This window comes from Carcharodon carcharias, chromosome 12, assembly GCF_017639515.1.
Source record: "Carcharodon carcharias isolate sCarCar2 chromosome 12, sCarCar2.pri, whole genome shotgun sequence".
NCBI classification, from domain to species: domain Eukaryota; kingdom Metazoa; phylum Chordata; class Chondrichthyes; order Lamniformes; family Lamnidae; genus Carcharodon; species Carcharodon carcharias.
In genome coordinates this window covers 75,301,935-75,318,910 of record NC_054478.1, presented here as the reverse complement: position 1 = coordinate 75,318,910, position 16,976 = coordinate 75,301,935, and the positions used below count along the sequence as shown (strand labels likewise).

The 16,976-nt window shown below is 43.8% G+C and overlaps 1 protein-coding gene across 1 annotated transcript in view; it reads right to left on the bottom strand.

Annotated features, from left to right (window-relative positions):
- The window catches only part of kalrna (kalirin RhoGEF kinase a), a 1,007,899-nt gene that overhangs the window by 410,466 nt on the left and 580,457 nt on the right, over nucleotides 1-16,976 (bottom strand). The window contains exons 12-15 of the mRNA XM_041200492.1: nucleotides 13,235-13,404; nucleotides 12,520-12,694; nucleotides 10,298-10,493; nucleotides 410-576 (exon numbers count right to left, since the gene is read on the bottom strand). Of these exons, the coding sequence (XP_041056426.1) occupies nucleotides 410-576; nucleotides 10,298-10,493; nucleotides 12,520-12,694; nucleotides 13,235-13,404 (708 nt within the window). The remainder of the gene's footprint in view (nucleotides 1-409; nucleotides 577-10,297; nucleotides 10,494-12,519; nucleotides 12,695-13,234; nucleotides 13,405-16,976) is intronic.

Genomic DNA, 16,976 nt, shown 5'->3' with positions numbered 1-16,976 from the left:
GAACAGCTGAGGCCCAAGTACTTATCCCTGTGGTTCCCCACTAGTCACAGTCTGCCAACGTGAGAATGACCCACAATCTAAATTTCTGTTCCCAAATGCTGGCTGAAGACCATATTTCCTGTATTTTATGTTTCTCTTTTTCTTGTATCGAATAAATTGAAAACTGATTCTTCCCAGACCAGTGTCTTGGCCTCTCAGCATCTGCTTCAATAGGAAACAAGCATTGAATATGGACCCACATGCTTGCCTTTCAGCTTTGTTGAGGAGTAGTACATGGTTAGGTTGGCGGCGTGGGGCTTCCATTAAAAAAAGGACTATATGGTCTCCCAGCAGGTCCTCAAGCTTAAAATGAAAAACAGCATGCATTCTAAAAATACATTCCACTTTTAGCCATCACTCTCACATTTACCTGTTTAACCTCTGCTTGCAAGTGACGGAGCTGTAAACATTGCTCCAGGCGCTTCTGGGTCTGATCAGCATTCAGCTCGAGCTCTTGTTGTTTATCATGAAGGAACTCCAGCAGCTCCTGCACTTGTGTTCCTAAATCCATATCTTTATCACACGTTAGTTCAATTCCTGATAAAAATAAACACATTTCATGGCTTATTTACAAAGCTCTGCCTTTCTAACACTTCTCAGCACCTGAATTCGATGCATGACTGTTACGTTTAAAAAATGCTATTTTTAGAACAAAAAACTCCCCTCCTCCAAGGCTGATCAGTTTGAAGTTGTATTTATTACCTTCATTCCCACTACAATCAACAGAACACAATCCCTTCAGAATCAGAATGACACAATTTAAACTTTGGACTCTTTCAAATATAGCAGATAACTTTGGAAAGAAGGTAAAAACATTACTGTAAATAAAGCTAACTAAAATTATTCAAATGTACTAGCAGCTAAGTTTTTTTTTATTCATTCACAGGATGTGGGCTTCACTGGCTGGGCCAGCATTTATTGCCCATCCCTAGTTGCCCTTAAGGTGGGGTGAGCTGCCTTCTTGAACTGCTGCAGTCCATGTGTAGGTACACCCACAGTGCTGTTAGGAAGGGAGGTCCAGGATTTTGACCCAGCAACAATGAAGGAGTGGCGATATGTTTCCAAGTTAGGGTGGTGAGTGGCTTGGAGGGGAACTTCCAGGTGGTGGTGTTCCCATCTATCTACTGCCCTTGTCCTTCTAGATGGTAGTGGTCGTGGGTTTGGAAGGTGCTGTCGAAGGAGCCTTGGTGAATTCCTGCAGTTCACCTTGTAGATGGTACACACTGCTGCTACTGTTCGTCCGTGGTGGTGGGAGTGAATGTTTGTGGGTGTGATGCCAATCAAATGGGCTGCTTTGTCCTGGATGGTGTCAAGCTTCTTAATTATTGTGGGAGCTGCACTCATCCAGGCAAGTGGGGAGTATTCCATCACACTCCTGACTTGCGCCTTGTAGATGGTGGACGGGTTTTGGGGAGTCAGGAGTTGAGTTACTCATTGCACTATTCCTAGCCTCCGACCTGCTCTTGTAGCCACAGTATTTATATGGCTGGTCCATTAAGTTTCTGGTCAATGGTAACCCCCAAGATGTTAACAGTGAGGGATTCAGTGATGGTAATGCCATTGTACATCAAGGGGCAATGGTTGGATTCTCTTGTTGGAGATGATCATTGCCTGACTCTTGTATGGCGTGAATGTTACTTGCCACTTGTCAGCCCAAGCCTGCATAATGTCGAGGTCTTGCTGCATTTGGACATGACCAAGTTAGACCCAGGTAGCCTTGCATTCAATTACTATTCAATGTAAACATACATCTTCTAGTAGTGAATGACAACTGTCTCTGAAGTAGCATTTTCTGAAAGTACTCCTATGGAACTGAATGAGAGCTGTCACTTGTGATTCTGTAGGTGCAGCATGGATACTGGTTAACTGTTACATTTTAGCTCTGTTAAGCAAAAAACTCTTTCTCAAAAAAATTAGTCCATGTGGATGCATGAATTCTGTACACAAACTTTGAAAGCAGACTCAGTGGCAAATATGACATATGAAGTTCCAACTAATCTCAATGCTGGATGATTACTCAAGAGCACGCCAATCAATTACAGTACTATATCTCATGATTTACTACATAATAGACCTTCCAGGGTGATCAACAGCCAGCAGACTGCATTTGCTAAGATAACAGCAATTCTATTCGTGGGCCGTGGCACACTTTCCTGGGTCAGGGAAGTGCTTCCATAGGCCCTGGGCCAGCAGAGAACCAGATACAGAGCTGTGCCATTTGCCGCAAGGCCACCTCCAGCTTATGTGTACAAAGGTCTGTTACAGCTAATGACGCACTGTGGCCTTAAACTTGGTTTCAGTGCTTTCCATTCATGCAATAGTTGCTGAAAAAGGATACATGCTATCAAAGCTTTTCATCTTGCCCTCATCAGGGTAGCTCACAAGAAATTACCAACTGTAATAGGGGAATCAACAATTTATAATGCATGAGAAAAGAGTGTTGATTGGTGTAAACAGCAAACAATTCATGTAAGATTTATACTCATTTTTAGTCGTTTGTGCCTAAAATGAACTTGTCCTGGAATTTTATACTGGTTACAGCACAGAAGGAAGCCATTTGGCTCATTGTGTCTATGGCTGGTTCTCTGCAAGAGAAATTCAGCTAGTTCCACACCCTTGCCCTTTCTCTGTAGCCCTGCATTTTTTTTCTCCTCAGTTGTTTTTCCAATTTCCTTTTGAAAGCCCTGATTGGATGCCTCCACCACATTCTCAGGCAGTGCATTCCAGATCCAACCACTTGCTGCGTAAAAATGTTTTTCCTCATGTTGCCTTTGGTTTTTTGGCTTATCACCTTAAATCAGTATTCTTTAGTTCTTCACCCTTCCACCAAAGGGAACAGTTTCTCCCTCTCCCTCTCTATCCACACCCCTCATGATTTTGAATACCTCTATTAAATCTCCTCTCAACCTTCTCTTTTCTAAAGAGGACAGCCCTACCTTCTCCAGTCTATCCACGTAACTGAAGTTTTTCATGACCTGGAATCATTCTAATAAATCTTCAATGCACCTTCCCTATTGCATTAACATCTTTTCTGAAGTATGGTGCCCAGAATTGGACACAATACTCCAGTTGAGGCCGAACCAGCGCTTTATAAAACTTCAATAACTGCTTTTGTTTTCTATGCCTCTATTTATAAAGCCCAGGATCTTGTATGACTTATTAACTGCTTTCACAACCTGCCCTGCCATATTCAGTGATTTGGGGAGGAGAGGCGGCATGGTGACAATATCACTGGTCTAGTAATCCAGGGGTCTGGGCTAATGTTCTGAGGACATGGGTTCAAATCCCATTATGGCAGCTGGTGGAATTTAAATTCAATAATTAAATTAATAAAATCTGGAATTGAAAACTCGTCTCAGTAATGGTGTAATCATGAAATTATCATTGGTGGAAAAATCTATTGGGTTCACTAATGTCCTACAGGGAAGGAAATCTGCTGTCTTTACCTGGCTTGGCCTACATGTGACTCCAGACCCACAGCAATGTGGTTGACTCTGAAATGGCCTAGCAAGCCACTCAGTTGATGGGCAACAAATGCTGACTGTCGCAATGACTATATCCCATGAAAGAATAAAAAACTAATTATGCACATGTACCCCAAGGTTTCTCTGTTCCTTCATTTTATATTGCCTCTTCTCATTCTTCTTACCAAAATGCATCACTTTACACTTCTCTGCATTAACTTTCATTTGTCAAATGATCGCCCATTCAACCAGACTGTCTATATTCTTTTGAAGTCTATCACTATTGTCCCCATAGTTCACAATATTCCAAACAAAAACAGAAAATGCTGGAAAAACTCAGCCCGTTTGACTCTTCTCGAAACATTAACTCTGTCTTTCTCTCCACAGATGCTGTTAGACCTGCTGAGTTTTTCCAGCATTTTCTGTTTGTTTCAGATTTCCAGCACCTGCAGTATTTTGCTTTTATCGCAATGTTCCAAGTTTTGTGTCATCTGCGAATTTTGAAATTGTGCCCTGCGCACCCAAGTCAAAGTCATTAACAAGGATCAAGAAAAGCTGTGCTCTTAATTCCGATCCCTGGGGAACCCTACTATATAGCATGTTCCAGTCCAAACAACAACCATTCACCACTAGTCTATATTTCCTGTCACTCAACCAGCTTTGTATCCATGCTGCTACTGTCCCTTTTATTCAATGGGTTTCATTTTTGGTGACATGCCTGTTATATGCCCCTTTATAGAACCCCCTTTGGAAGTCAATGTACCCCAAAGTCAATGTACTCCACATTACCTTCATCAACCCTCAACAAAAAATTCATAGGCTGTAGTGTACAAAGAAGACATTCACCATAATTGTGAAGGAGCTGATGTGTTATACACAGGGCAGGATTTTACGGCCCCATTGCAGTTAAAGCAAGCATACACTACTTAAAGCCATCCTGCACCCCTAAGAGGAGGTGCATTGTGACAGAATTAGGTGCTGGAAGTCATTCTACAGCTGATTCTGATCTAGGAAAGACAGAAGAATGGCACAACATGAGAAAGAGCAGTCTCCAAGATTCTCAGGTGCTGCACTGGAGGCCTTGGTGTAGGAGGTGGAGAGGAGCAGGGATGTGCTTTATTCACAAGAGATTAGCAAGTCCTCCAGAAGACCCCTCTGGAGGCATTGGGAGCAGATAGCCAAGGCAGACAATATTAAGGGTGGAATTTTCTGAGCCCACTGGTAGCAGGCATGTTAGGTGGCATGCGCAGAAAATATGGTGGGACATACTTCATGACGGCATGAAGGCAGGTCGCGATCTACCGCTCAGCCCACCGATAGCGGACTGTGTTTCCTGCCTTTGGTCAGTGGGGAGCTAATTGTAATACATTAGCATATAATTAAAAGGCCATCCCACCAGGCTCTTGGAACCCTGCTGTATCATCCATCCACGTCGGCAGGAAAACGCGCCGACGTGTTTTACGACAGCACGCAGACGATGTGCACTTGGCGGCCTTCACTTTGGGAGAACTGAGGTGAGTGAGCAGCAGCTTTCTCCACAGCTCGTCCATTGTTTACAGGCCTCAGGGGCACCAGGGTGCGGGGGTAACTGATGCTGGCCCTAGTGGTGACTGCTGAGGGGGGATGGTGTCCGGGCTGCAGTCTTTTTGCCTTTGCTGGCCACGTCTCCTGGGCAGCTGTGGTGAGCTGGTGGCAATGAACGGTTTGCTGGTGGCTGCCTTTTAAATATGGTGGTCGGTGTGATGCAACAGTCGGATGATGGCGAGCAATCGAATGAGAGCCTGCCCGCCATGGAAATGGCATGTTTCCCAGGAATGCATAAATAATGAGTCAGGCTCGGAAAGGTACAGCATGAGGGACTCCATTTTACCCGCCCACTACTGCACTTAGTGCAATTCTGGGAAAATTCCGCCCTAAGAGTCAAACGCTGAGAACCTGGATGCAGTGTCGCAAGTAATTCAATGACCTCACATGAGTGGTCAAGGTCAGTGAATGCATCCTCAAATGCAGCACACTAGCCTCACACCCTGCCCAATTCATTACACTCCATTCTCTCACCTACCAGCAATTTAAATCAATCAGGGCTCATACTTCACATTCATATGCTTCATCCCACCCTCACACACTGCCAATACTGCTGCAAGCCTCACACCTACATCTCATAGCTTTTGCACACTCCCAGCTATTCAATCATGAAAGCCACATCACCAAAACACTGATTGACACACCTCTCTACCTTGCAGGGAAAGGAGGCACACAATTGGAGGCAGCAGGTGCTAATTAGAGGGAACAGGCATGGCTGCAGGATTTTATCCCAATGGAGGAATGCTGAAACATACAGAAGATGATGATAGTCTCATACCTAATCAGCCTTCTCACAGCCCACTTTCCCCTCATCCAATTATCTCTTCTGATTTACATGCTGCCGATGATGTAAGTATCCATCTCTGACTTTTATAACTGCCCCTCATCACAACCTGACAATTTTTAAATTTAGTTATAAGTTTTTGGGGTTTGAGCATCTCTGGGAAGGACAGCAATTATTATCCATCCCTAGTTACCTTGAGAAGGTGATGGTGAGCCACCTTCTTGAACTGCTGCAGTCCATGTGGCGCAAATACACCATGCTACTATTGGGGCTGGGAGATGGGAGTCCCAGGATTTTGACCCAGCGACAGCATAGGACTGATGATATATTTCCAAGTCAGGATGGTGTGCAACTTAGAGGGGAACTTGCAAATGATGGCGTTGCCATTTGCCTGCTGCCCTTGTCCTTCTAGATGGTAGAGGTCACGGGTTTGGAAGATGCTGTCAAAGAATCCTAGGTGAGTTGGAGCCTTTTACCTTTCAGACACTCAAGAACTGTAACCTGGTGAGGCAAAGTGGAAGAGCAACAGGTGGAGGAGCACGAGGACAGTGATGAAGAAGAAACACCTTCACTCAGTCTCAGTTTTGCAATCACCAGCTCAAATTCCTCCACTGCAGTTATTTTGAAGACAGAGCTTAAGTGGCCTGCATCCAGGGCAGAAGTGAGGGGTAGCACAAATTGCAAGTGCCAAGGCGAGAGGGAGTTGTCCTGTGAGTTCTCAACATCGATTCGAGATCCCATAGTCTTATAGCATCAGGACAAACTTGGGGAAGGAAACCTCCTGCAGGTTACCATGTACCGCCCTGCCCCTTGCCGCCTCAGATGAATCAGAACTCCTCCATGTTGAACACCACTTGGAGGAAGCATTGAGGGTGGCAAGGGCACAGAATGTACTCTGGGTGGGGGTCACTAAAATCCATCACCAAGAGTGGCTCGCTAGCACCACTACTGACTGAGCTGGCCGAGTCCTAAAGGACTTAACTGCTAGACTGAATCTGCATCAGGTGGTGAGGGAACCAACAAGGGGGAGAAACATACTTGACCCCATCCTCACCAACCTACCTGTCGCAGCTGCATCTGTCCATGACAGAACTAGTAGGAAGTGACCACGGCACAATCCTTGTGGAGATGAAGTCCTGTCTTCACATTGAGAATACCCTCTATCGTTTTGTGTGGCACTACCACTGTGCTAAATGGAATAGATTTCGAACAGAACTAGCAGCTCAAAACTGGGCACCCATGAAGCACTATGGGCCATCAGCAGCAGAATTGCATACAATACAACCTGTAACCTCACGGCCTGGCATGTTGCCAACTCTGCCATCACCATTAATCTGGGGGGATTAATCCTGGTTCAATGAAGAGTGCAGGAGGGCATGCCAGGAGCAGCATCAAACATACCTAAAAATGAGGTATTGACCTAGTGAAGGTACAACGCAGGGCTACTTGCATACCGAACAGTGGAAGCAGCATCCAATAGACAGAGCTAAACAATCCCATTACCAATGGGTCAGATCTAAGCTCTGTAGTCTTGCCACATCCAGTCGTGAATGGTGGTGGACAATTAAACAACTGGAGGAGGAGGCTCCTCAAATATTCCCATCCTCAATGATGGGGGAGTCCAGCACATCAGTGCAAAAGACAAGGCTGAAGCATTTTCAACAATCTTCAGCCAGAAGTGTCGAGTGGATGATCCATCTCAGCCTCCTCCTGAAGTCCCCAGCATCACAGATGCCAGTTTTCAAGCTAATTCGATTCACCCCATGTGATGTTAAGAAACAGCTGAAGGCATTGGATACTGCAAAGGCTGGGGGCCCTGACAACATTCTGGCAATAGTACTGAAGACGTGCTCCAGAGCTAGCTGTGTCCCTAGCTAAGTTGTTTCCCTAGCTAAGCTGTTTCAGTACAGTGACAACACTGGCATCCACCTGACAGTGTGGAAAATTGATCAGGCGTGTCCTCTAAACAAAAAGTAGGACAAATCCAACACAGCCAAATATTGCCCCAACAGTCTACTCTTGATCATCAGCAAAGTGACGGAAGGGGTCGTTGACAGTGCTATCAAGCGGCTCTTACTCAAAAACAACCTGCTCACTGATGCACAGTTTGGGTTCTGCCAGGGCCACTTAGCTCCTGAGTTCATACAGCCTTGGTTCAAACATGGACAAAAGAGCTGATCGCTAGAGGTGAGGTGAGAGTGACTGCTCTTGACATCAAGGCAGCATTTGACTAAGTGTGACATCAAGAAGCCCTAGCAAAACTGGAGTCAATGGGAATAAGGGGGAAAACTCTCCACTGGTTGGAGTCATACCTAGCACAAAGGAAGATGGTTGTGGTTGTTGGAGGTCAATCACCTCAGTCCCAGGACGTTGCTGCAGCAGTTCTTCAGGATAGTGTCCTCGGCCTGACCAACTTCAGCTGCTTCATCAAAGGCCTTCCCTCCATCATAAGGTCAGAAGTGGGGATGTTCACTGATGGTTGCACAATGCTCAGCACCATTCGCGACTCCTGAGATACTGAAGCAGTCCATGCCCTTAAGCAGTAAGACCCAGACAACATCCAGGCTTGGGCTGATAAGTAGCAAGTAATGTACTTGCCACACAAATGCCAGGCAATGACCATCTCCAACAAGAGAATCCAACTACCTCCCCTTGACATTCAATGGCATTACCATTAACGAATCCCCCACTATCAACATTCTGGGGGTTACCAGTGATCAGAAACTGAACTGGACTAGCCATATAAATACTGTGGCTACAAGAGCAGGTCAGAAGTTGGGAATTCTGCAGAGAATAACTTGCCTCCTGACTCCCCAAAGCCTGTCCACCATCTAAAAGGCACAAGTCAGAAGTGTGATGGAATATTCTCCACTTGCCTGGATGAGTGCAGTTCAACAACACTCAAGAAATTCAACACCATCCAGGGCAAAGCAGCCCACTTGATTGGCACCCCATGTGCCATCTTCAACATCCACTCCCTCCACCACTGATGCACAGTAGCAACAGTGTGTACCATCTACAAGATGCACTACAGCAACTCACCAGGCTCCTTCAACAGCACCTTCCAAAACCTGTGACCTCTACCATCCAGAAGGACAAGGGCAGCAGGCGCATGGTAACATGACCACCTACAAGTTCCCCTCCAATACACATGATTTAGAATTGGTGCTATATCGCTGTTCCTTCACTGTTGCTGGGTCAAAATCCTGGAACACCCTCCCCAACAGCACTGTGGATGTACCTACATCACATGGACTTCAGTGGTTCAAGGAAGTAGTTCACCACCACCTTCCCAAGGGCAATGAGGGATGGACAATAAATGCTTGCCTAGCCAGTGACGCCCACATCCTGCGAAAGAATTAAAAAGAAGATCCCAAAAGATTGGGGCCACACGCTAGTTCTGCTGCAGAGGGTTCAGATGAACACTTTAATGACTTGGGCTACAGAAGTATGCCAATGAGTATGAACAATGAAACACTTGGTGCATTGTCAGGCCTGCCAGAAAGACAGCATGTGACGTTGAGGAGGAGTCCAGTACTGACGTTGCACAGGGCTATGCACAGTGCTCAGAGTCCATCCTCTCTGGTATGACAGTGGTGGCCAACTCCAATCACACCCCTTTTAGACCCAACCATGATGCAGCATTTGATGGCTGACGTCTCGGCTTTCATTGCAGCACAAGCAGAAACGATTAAATACCTGGGTGCTGCAGTGGAAGCGCAGCCTTCCATTATGCAAGCTCAGTTGCTATCATCATAGTTCCAGATATTAGAGTTCGAAGTGGCTTGCAGGCTGTCACAGCAGACCAGCAATCTGCCCTTCAGAACATTCATAAGATTACTGAAGTGCCACCCTTGGGAGTGGCAGTAGCTTTGTGAAGCATGAACCTGTTATCCACTCTCAGGTGACAACATTCATCCTCCCACAACTGCCACTTCGCCAGTGCCCTTGCTTTTGCTTGTCAGCCAGCCCAAACTCTTGTCACCCATGGCAAGATGGTGCAATCCAAAGTTGGGCCTTCTACACCCAGAGCTGCTTGAGTTTATCGTAAAAGGCTATCTGCAGTCTCCTCCAGTGATATTCAGCAGCCTTCCCCTTCCACCAGCCATTCTATAGACAATAGGATAGCACTTTGTACGAGCAGGACTCACTCTGAAAGCAAACTTGCTTTCTAGTAAGTAATACTGTACTCTGTTCTACTCATTGATTTCCACCCACCTCCCAGCTAGAAGAAAGATGCATAAGCTGAGTGATTTAGTAGTTTGCTGCCAGGCCTTTTATCCCCGGTACCTCAAAATATCTGCCTGCTCAGCAATGGCACAGTTTCATATTGGAGGATGAACTACATCCAAATACTTCCTGACATCCATACTAAAAAAAGAACTGGATGCAAGAAGGAGCGAAAGGAACCTTGCTTCCACATTACCTGATGCTTGCACTTCCATGATGTACTGATGTAAATCTTGGCCCTGCTGAATTACATCAAACGTCATGTTATTCATGGCCAGTTTGCGTTCTGTGTGTCGCTGCAGTCGCTGTTCAGCTAATGTCAAGTCTTCTGTATTAAAATCATTCATTTGACGGAGAAGATCTTCATTCCAGGCATCTAACTCTGCTGTCACCTGATAACATATCACAGATATAGACAGGTGATGCAAGGTTTGTGATAAAATGACACATTATGTTAAAGGTAGATGTGAAAGAGCTAATTCCTCTGATATAAAAACAAGGAAAATAGCTTTACATTTGCAACTAATCAAATCCATTTGAATGAATTGAGCAGAGAGTTTGTGTGGTTGAACAGCTCCCTACCTATGGGTATGTGCATTTATAATAGGGTGTGAATATAATATTTAAAAATTAACTCTATTTTGAATAGGAAGTTAAAAGATGTAGCAGATATTGTTGCTGTAAAAAGTTGCAAAGCTGCTATTTGGTAATACTAGCATTTGGCCAATTCAACACCAGCATGTAGATCTACCACAGGAAAACATTGACATACATGCAAGTCACAACAAAAAAATTGGCCATTCGGTTCAACCAGACAGTGTCAGCACTTAGACTTCATGCAAGCAAATAATTTTAGTCAAATTTACCCACCCAGTTCCCATAATCCTTCTGAAATTCATGTTGGCTAACATTTTCCCTTTCTCTAGATATTTACAACTCAGGAATTCCCATTTTTGGCACACGGCATTGGATGGAAGGGGTGGCAGGGCGGGGAGAGACAGCAAAGGATAAGTATTCTTTGCCAGAATGGTGAGGTCCAAAGTTCCAGAGATATTGGGCCTTAGACCTCACTGTTAGATAGCCTGCATGGTGCAACACCGTATCATTTTAAAGACCTTCATTAAATCAACCTTCAATCTTGTTGGGTGAGTGAGATTTGGAATAGGATAGATAGTTCAGGATGGGTTGAAGTTAATGGGGGGTGGAGAATGGAAGGATAACCAGGAGAGCATCAGAGCTGACAATGGCATGGATGAAGGTTTCATCAGCAAATGGACATAAGCAGATGTGATGGTGTGTGAAGTTATAGAGGTGGAAGTAGGCTGTCTTGCTGGTGGATAGCATATGGGTTGGAGCTCTGCTCAGGGATAATGAGGATACTATGGTTGCAAACAATCTGGTTCAACCTGTGACAGTGACCAGTAAGGGCATTGGAATTAATGTGGAGTTTGTGGCGGGGGTGGGAGAGACATGAACCACGCCTTTGGTCTTCCCGGTATTTAGATGGAGGAAATGGTGGATCATCCAACAGTGTATGTAGGACAAGTAGTCTGACAACACAGAGTCAGTAGAGTGGTTGTGAAGCTAGGACAGCTCTTTCAAAGATCCGGCACATGCATGCTGGGCCAAATAGTAACTCCTGTTCACTTCTATAGTTACTTATATTGTTAATCCTTCAAAAAAAATTTGATCAGGTCCAGCTAAAAATCAGTCACCTTATCCATAACTCTAGGCTCCAACAATTTCTCAACAGCAGATGTTAAGCTGATTTATCTATATTTTCTGGTTTCCCTCTGACAACTTCATTAAATAGTGGAGTTGGAGCAGGAAGTGGACCTCACGGTCTTAAAAATGCAAAATTAGGAATATTGACAATCCTCACCATTCAGCCACAGCTTAAGTGCTATTGTGTTGAGAAACAGAGGTTGGCATATCCACTCAAAAACTAACTCCATTATTATGCAAATTAGACTTATCACTTCACACTTCCTAAGGTATTGTAAATATATGTAATTTATAAGTCTCCGCTTAACACATGCCCCTTATACAACATTGTGCAACATACTGTAGTCAAAGATTTGAATTGACTGGTGTCCTTGGAAGGGCTATAACTCATGACAACAGTCTGACAACAAGATAAGCAGATACAGGGCAATTCTACTGTCTACAGCATCAAAGGGTGCGTGCTCATAAAAAAAATCAAAATATGTTGTTCTATTTACTTGAATTTCTTTAACGCTAAACTCACAATTCCTTTTCCACACCCATCCCAACCCCTTTCCTCCCCTGCCCTCCAGTTTGATGTGTTAACAGCTGAGCTCTGTAGACCCAAGATCTGATGGGACAGACACATCTCCCTAGGGATGTACTCCATCTGTTTGCTAAAGAGTGATTCTGCTATGTGAAGCATGGACTTACCTCAATTGTGTATTGCTCAAAAATTCGAAGCTGCAAGAAAATATCTAATTTGATTTTTCGCTCATGGAAAAGCTCTTCCATCTGTCCCTGGGCTTCATCGAGCTGCTGGAGGACACTTTCAATGTGGCTGATGGAGCTATTGTGTGGGGTTTTATTGTTGGAAATTGCAGAGTCCCTGTGGCAAACCAAAACATTAATGCAGTCCAAATAACAGAAAATGGTGAGTGCAAGTTTTCAACTATACTCACAACTGTCAAAAACACACAAAATTCTAAAGGATTGATGAAAATGCACACAGTGCTCATTTAGTGCGATAACTAGAAAAATGCAACACTGTATTTAAAAAGTTCAACACACTTTCTGACATGATCTGATATTTGACCTCAAAACACTAACAAGGACATAAAGTATTCAAAAAGAGCTGTAAAGAAAAAAATTCTTTAATCCTACTTTAGACAAATTTTCAGAACCAAAAGTTTGCCAATGATTGTCATCAATATATGAACTCTGTTTTAAAATAAACATTTCCAAAAATAATACATTTGTACAATAACATTTCAGCTGGATCTACAATGGATGATCAAGCATGAATGCCTTTTGCCACAAAGACAGTTTGTTGCATTACTGATTGTGATATATCTGAAACGTTACTCAGAATAATGAACATGTCCCATTTAATTTCTTTTTATCTTCATCTGTGATCTGCACCACTCACCTGAGTTGCTGAATTAGGTCCTCCCCTTCCTTTATGACATTCAGGGTTGCCTCAAGTGTTGCCGTTTGTTGCTGTTGAAACTGTTTGATAAGTTCCTGTACTGCATCCACTGAGTCAGCACAAACATCTTCCAACAGCTCCTTTTGGAGCTCTTCCATCCATGCCCACAACTGCAGGAGGTGAAAATGGGAATAACATAGAAATTAAGTTAGGAAACTTTCTTGATATATTCTGTATCACTATATATTCCTCACTTGGTACATCCAAAACCTTAAAATTATTCCTTGTGGACCATCTGCCACTTTAGTAGCTAGCCACTGAGGCAATTTTTTTTATAGTGCATCTTGCTTTTGCTACAATTGATGTGGTCTATTTTAAAAACTCCAAAGTGTAATGCATCACTTCAGGCATAATTACAGCAGTGGAGAAAAGCCACTTCAGCTTTTCTGAAGCACTCTCCAACAAAACAGTGCCTTAAAACATGTCTCTGTAAAACAATGTTTGTCTTTGAAAATGAATCAATGGTACCTTAAATCTTACACACAAATTATAACTCAATCATACAATTGTGCTTATGTTTATAAAACAGTCAATGTATTACTGGTAGGTTTGGTACAAATGCTTTCATTAAAGGGTAACATTGCTTGTTTGAGGAAGAAATATATAAAGCACGATTCTGGTAAAGCACAATATTTAACAAGTTCTGCAAAGCAATGAGAACAATAATGGCATTGATTATATTCGCTAATACAAATGCTAAAACTTCGAGTGAAGATTAAACTAGAAACAGAAGAAAAGTTTGTGCTAATGTGGGACTTTGCTATAATCCAGTCCATGCAGCAATATAATATTGTTTGCCTTGAGATACCAGGAATATAAGCTGCCTGAAAACTGTTCAACACAGTAAATCTTACATACAGTATGTACCTTCTGCCCACAAATCTTATTTCCTGGTGTCATCATCCCTGGTTACACTTTTGTGTTACCTGTTCCCCTATATCTGCGTTTCCCATGCAATTAATTCTTCAATGTTAACTATCACTGGTCACAATGTAATTACATGCTTTGGTTACTAGATGGCACTGTCCTTATCTTTTGGTCCCCAACTGTTTAGAATGAGTTTTGCGTCTGAAGTGAAATTGATAATATTCAAAATTTTTTAACATCAACTTGGTCCAGATCTTCTGGATTTTGGATCATTGGAGACTGGACATACCCCACAAGATGCACTTTCGGACCTTGCAGAAATCCCGACACAATGACTCTGTGGGAATTGCCCGGGATGTTTAAACTTCCAATGGGCAATTCCACTGCTCCACGGGACTCTTCGAAAAAGTCTCCGACAGCCAGAGACTTTGGGCAGTTCCGATTTACTTACCTGAATAGTTATCCAGGAAATGTTAGACAAATAAATCCTGATCTAACTCCTGGGTAACTATACAAATGACACTCCCACCCCACCTAACCCCCCTCCAACCCTGCAACAACATCCCTGCCAACTAACTGGCTCCCCGACTTCCTCTGAGCTGGCCTAACTAGCCCCCAACACCTGACTACCCCAGAACCCCCAATCTAACCTAACTAGCCCCACCACCCAATTCCCCCTGATTCCCCAACTCCACCCCCAACCTGACTAGCCCCACACCAGACTCCCGCCACTGACTCCTCCCTGCACCCCCCTCCCCCCACCAGACCTAACTAGCTCCTGACCTGGCAACCCCTCCAGATTCAACTCGACTACTCCTCATCCACCCTACTACCTCACCCACCTGCTGCCCTGCCTACCTGCCACCCTACCCATCTGCCACCCTGCCCAGCTGCCACCTTACCCACCTGCCGCCTGTGATGAAAGTATAATAATTTTCATAACATTTTCTGGTTTATTGTGAAGTAGGTTTATGGGGGTAAGTATAGTTGGGTCTGATTGTGATTTAATTACATTTGGAGTCAAGTAAACTGCAAGCTTGAAATCATCAAAAAGAAACTAGGTGCTTGACATGCTAATGAGTAAACATACATGCTTAGCATGTAAGATGTGAAGGGAATTTGCATTTTTAGATAAATGAAGAGATTCGGATTTCAAAGGGATCTTAGTATGTTTACAACTAGCCAACTAAACAAGGCTAAGGAATGTGTTTATTTTTCTCAAAGGTTACTGACAATATATTGGCAACATGAAAGTTTTTATGTTATGAGGAGTTTCAAAGACATATGGAACAACAGAATTTACATATTAAAAATAGAGAAACATATATAAAGGAGAATGTAAGGCTATGTGTCAGAAGGCCATGTAAGTTCTAACAGGAGTGTGTGAAATAACCTTAATGAAGCATCCAGCATTTGTGCACAAGTCTGCTATTTAACATAATTGAAGCTGGGGAAAAGCCATTTGGATTCCACTATCAAGTGGGTATTGTGCTAACTTGCTGATCAGTTTTAAAACTAAAATCTATTCTGGACTGTTGCCTTAAAGGAAGTGTAACAGGGAGTCAGTTTAATTAGGAACTTTAAGAGTTATTACAGTAGTAATTATAGACTTATGTATGTGCTTGAAATCTTTCATATTTTGTTAATAAATATTTTAATTTAATTTTTAAAATCTCTAAAGTTTTTGGTGGACTTATTACTTCTGAATTCAGTACAAACACCTTGTGATAAATACAAATTGCAAAACCGTTGTGTTAGTACGACCAGGTTTCCCTTGTAGATTTGGTCTGCCTGGCACACATCATCTGCCATGTCATAACACTCCCTACCCACCTACCACCCTATCCATCTACCCACTTAACCCACCCACCCTACCTGGGCTTTGGCTAATGAGTGGCAAGTAACATTTATGCCACACAAGTGCCAGGCAAAGACCATCTCCAACAAGATAGAATTTAGCCATTACCCCTTGACATTCAATGGCATTACCATCACTGAATCCCCCACTATCAACATCGGGGGGGGGGTTACCATTGACCAAAGTCTGTCCAAAATCTTCAAGGCACAAGTCAGGAGTGTGATGGAATGCTCTCCACTTGTCTGGATGAACACAGTTGCAACAACACTCAAGAAGCTCGACACCATCCAGGACAAAGCAGCCACTCAATTGACGCCCCATCCACAAATATTCACTACCTCCATCAGTGATGCACAGTGGCAGCAGCGTGTACCATCCACAAGATGCACTACAGCACTCAACATGCTCCTTCAACCACTTCTTCCAAACCCGCGACCTCTTCCACCTAGAAGGGCCAGGGCAGCAGATGCATAGTAACACCACCAAGTTCCCCTCCAAGCTACACACCATCCTGAATTGGAACGGTATCACTGCTCCTTCACTGTCACTGGGTCAAATCCTGGAATTCCCTCTCTAACAGCACTGTGGGTGTACCTACACCATATGGACTGCAGCCGTTCAAGAAGCTCACCACCACCTTCTCATGGGCAATTAGGAATGGGCAATAAATGCTGGTCTAGCCAGCAATGCCCACATCCCATGAATGAATAAAAAACCCCACTTACACACCCACACATTCACCCATTCACTAAGAGACTGAAAAGCTGTTTAAGCTTTTCAATGCGTTCGTGGACACTTAGCAGAAAATGGCAGCTGGTACCATAAAATGGGGGCATGGCTTGTCTTCCCGAAGATCCAGTGCTACAAGGAAGCAGTTTGATGGAAGACCACTCTGTTTTTCTGAAGAAGCCGGGAATGGAAGGCCCAGCCAGAAATGTGGAGCTCTGTCATGTTGAA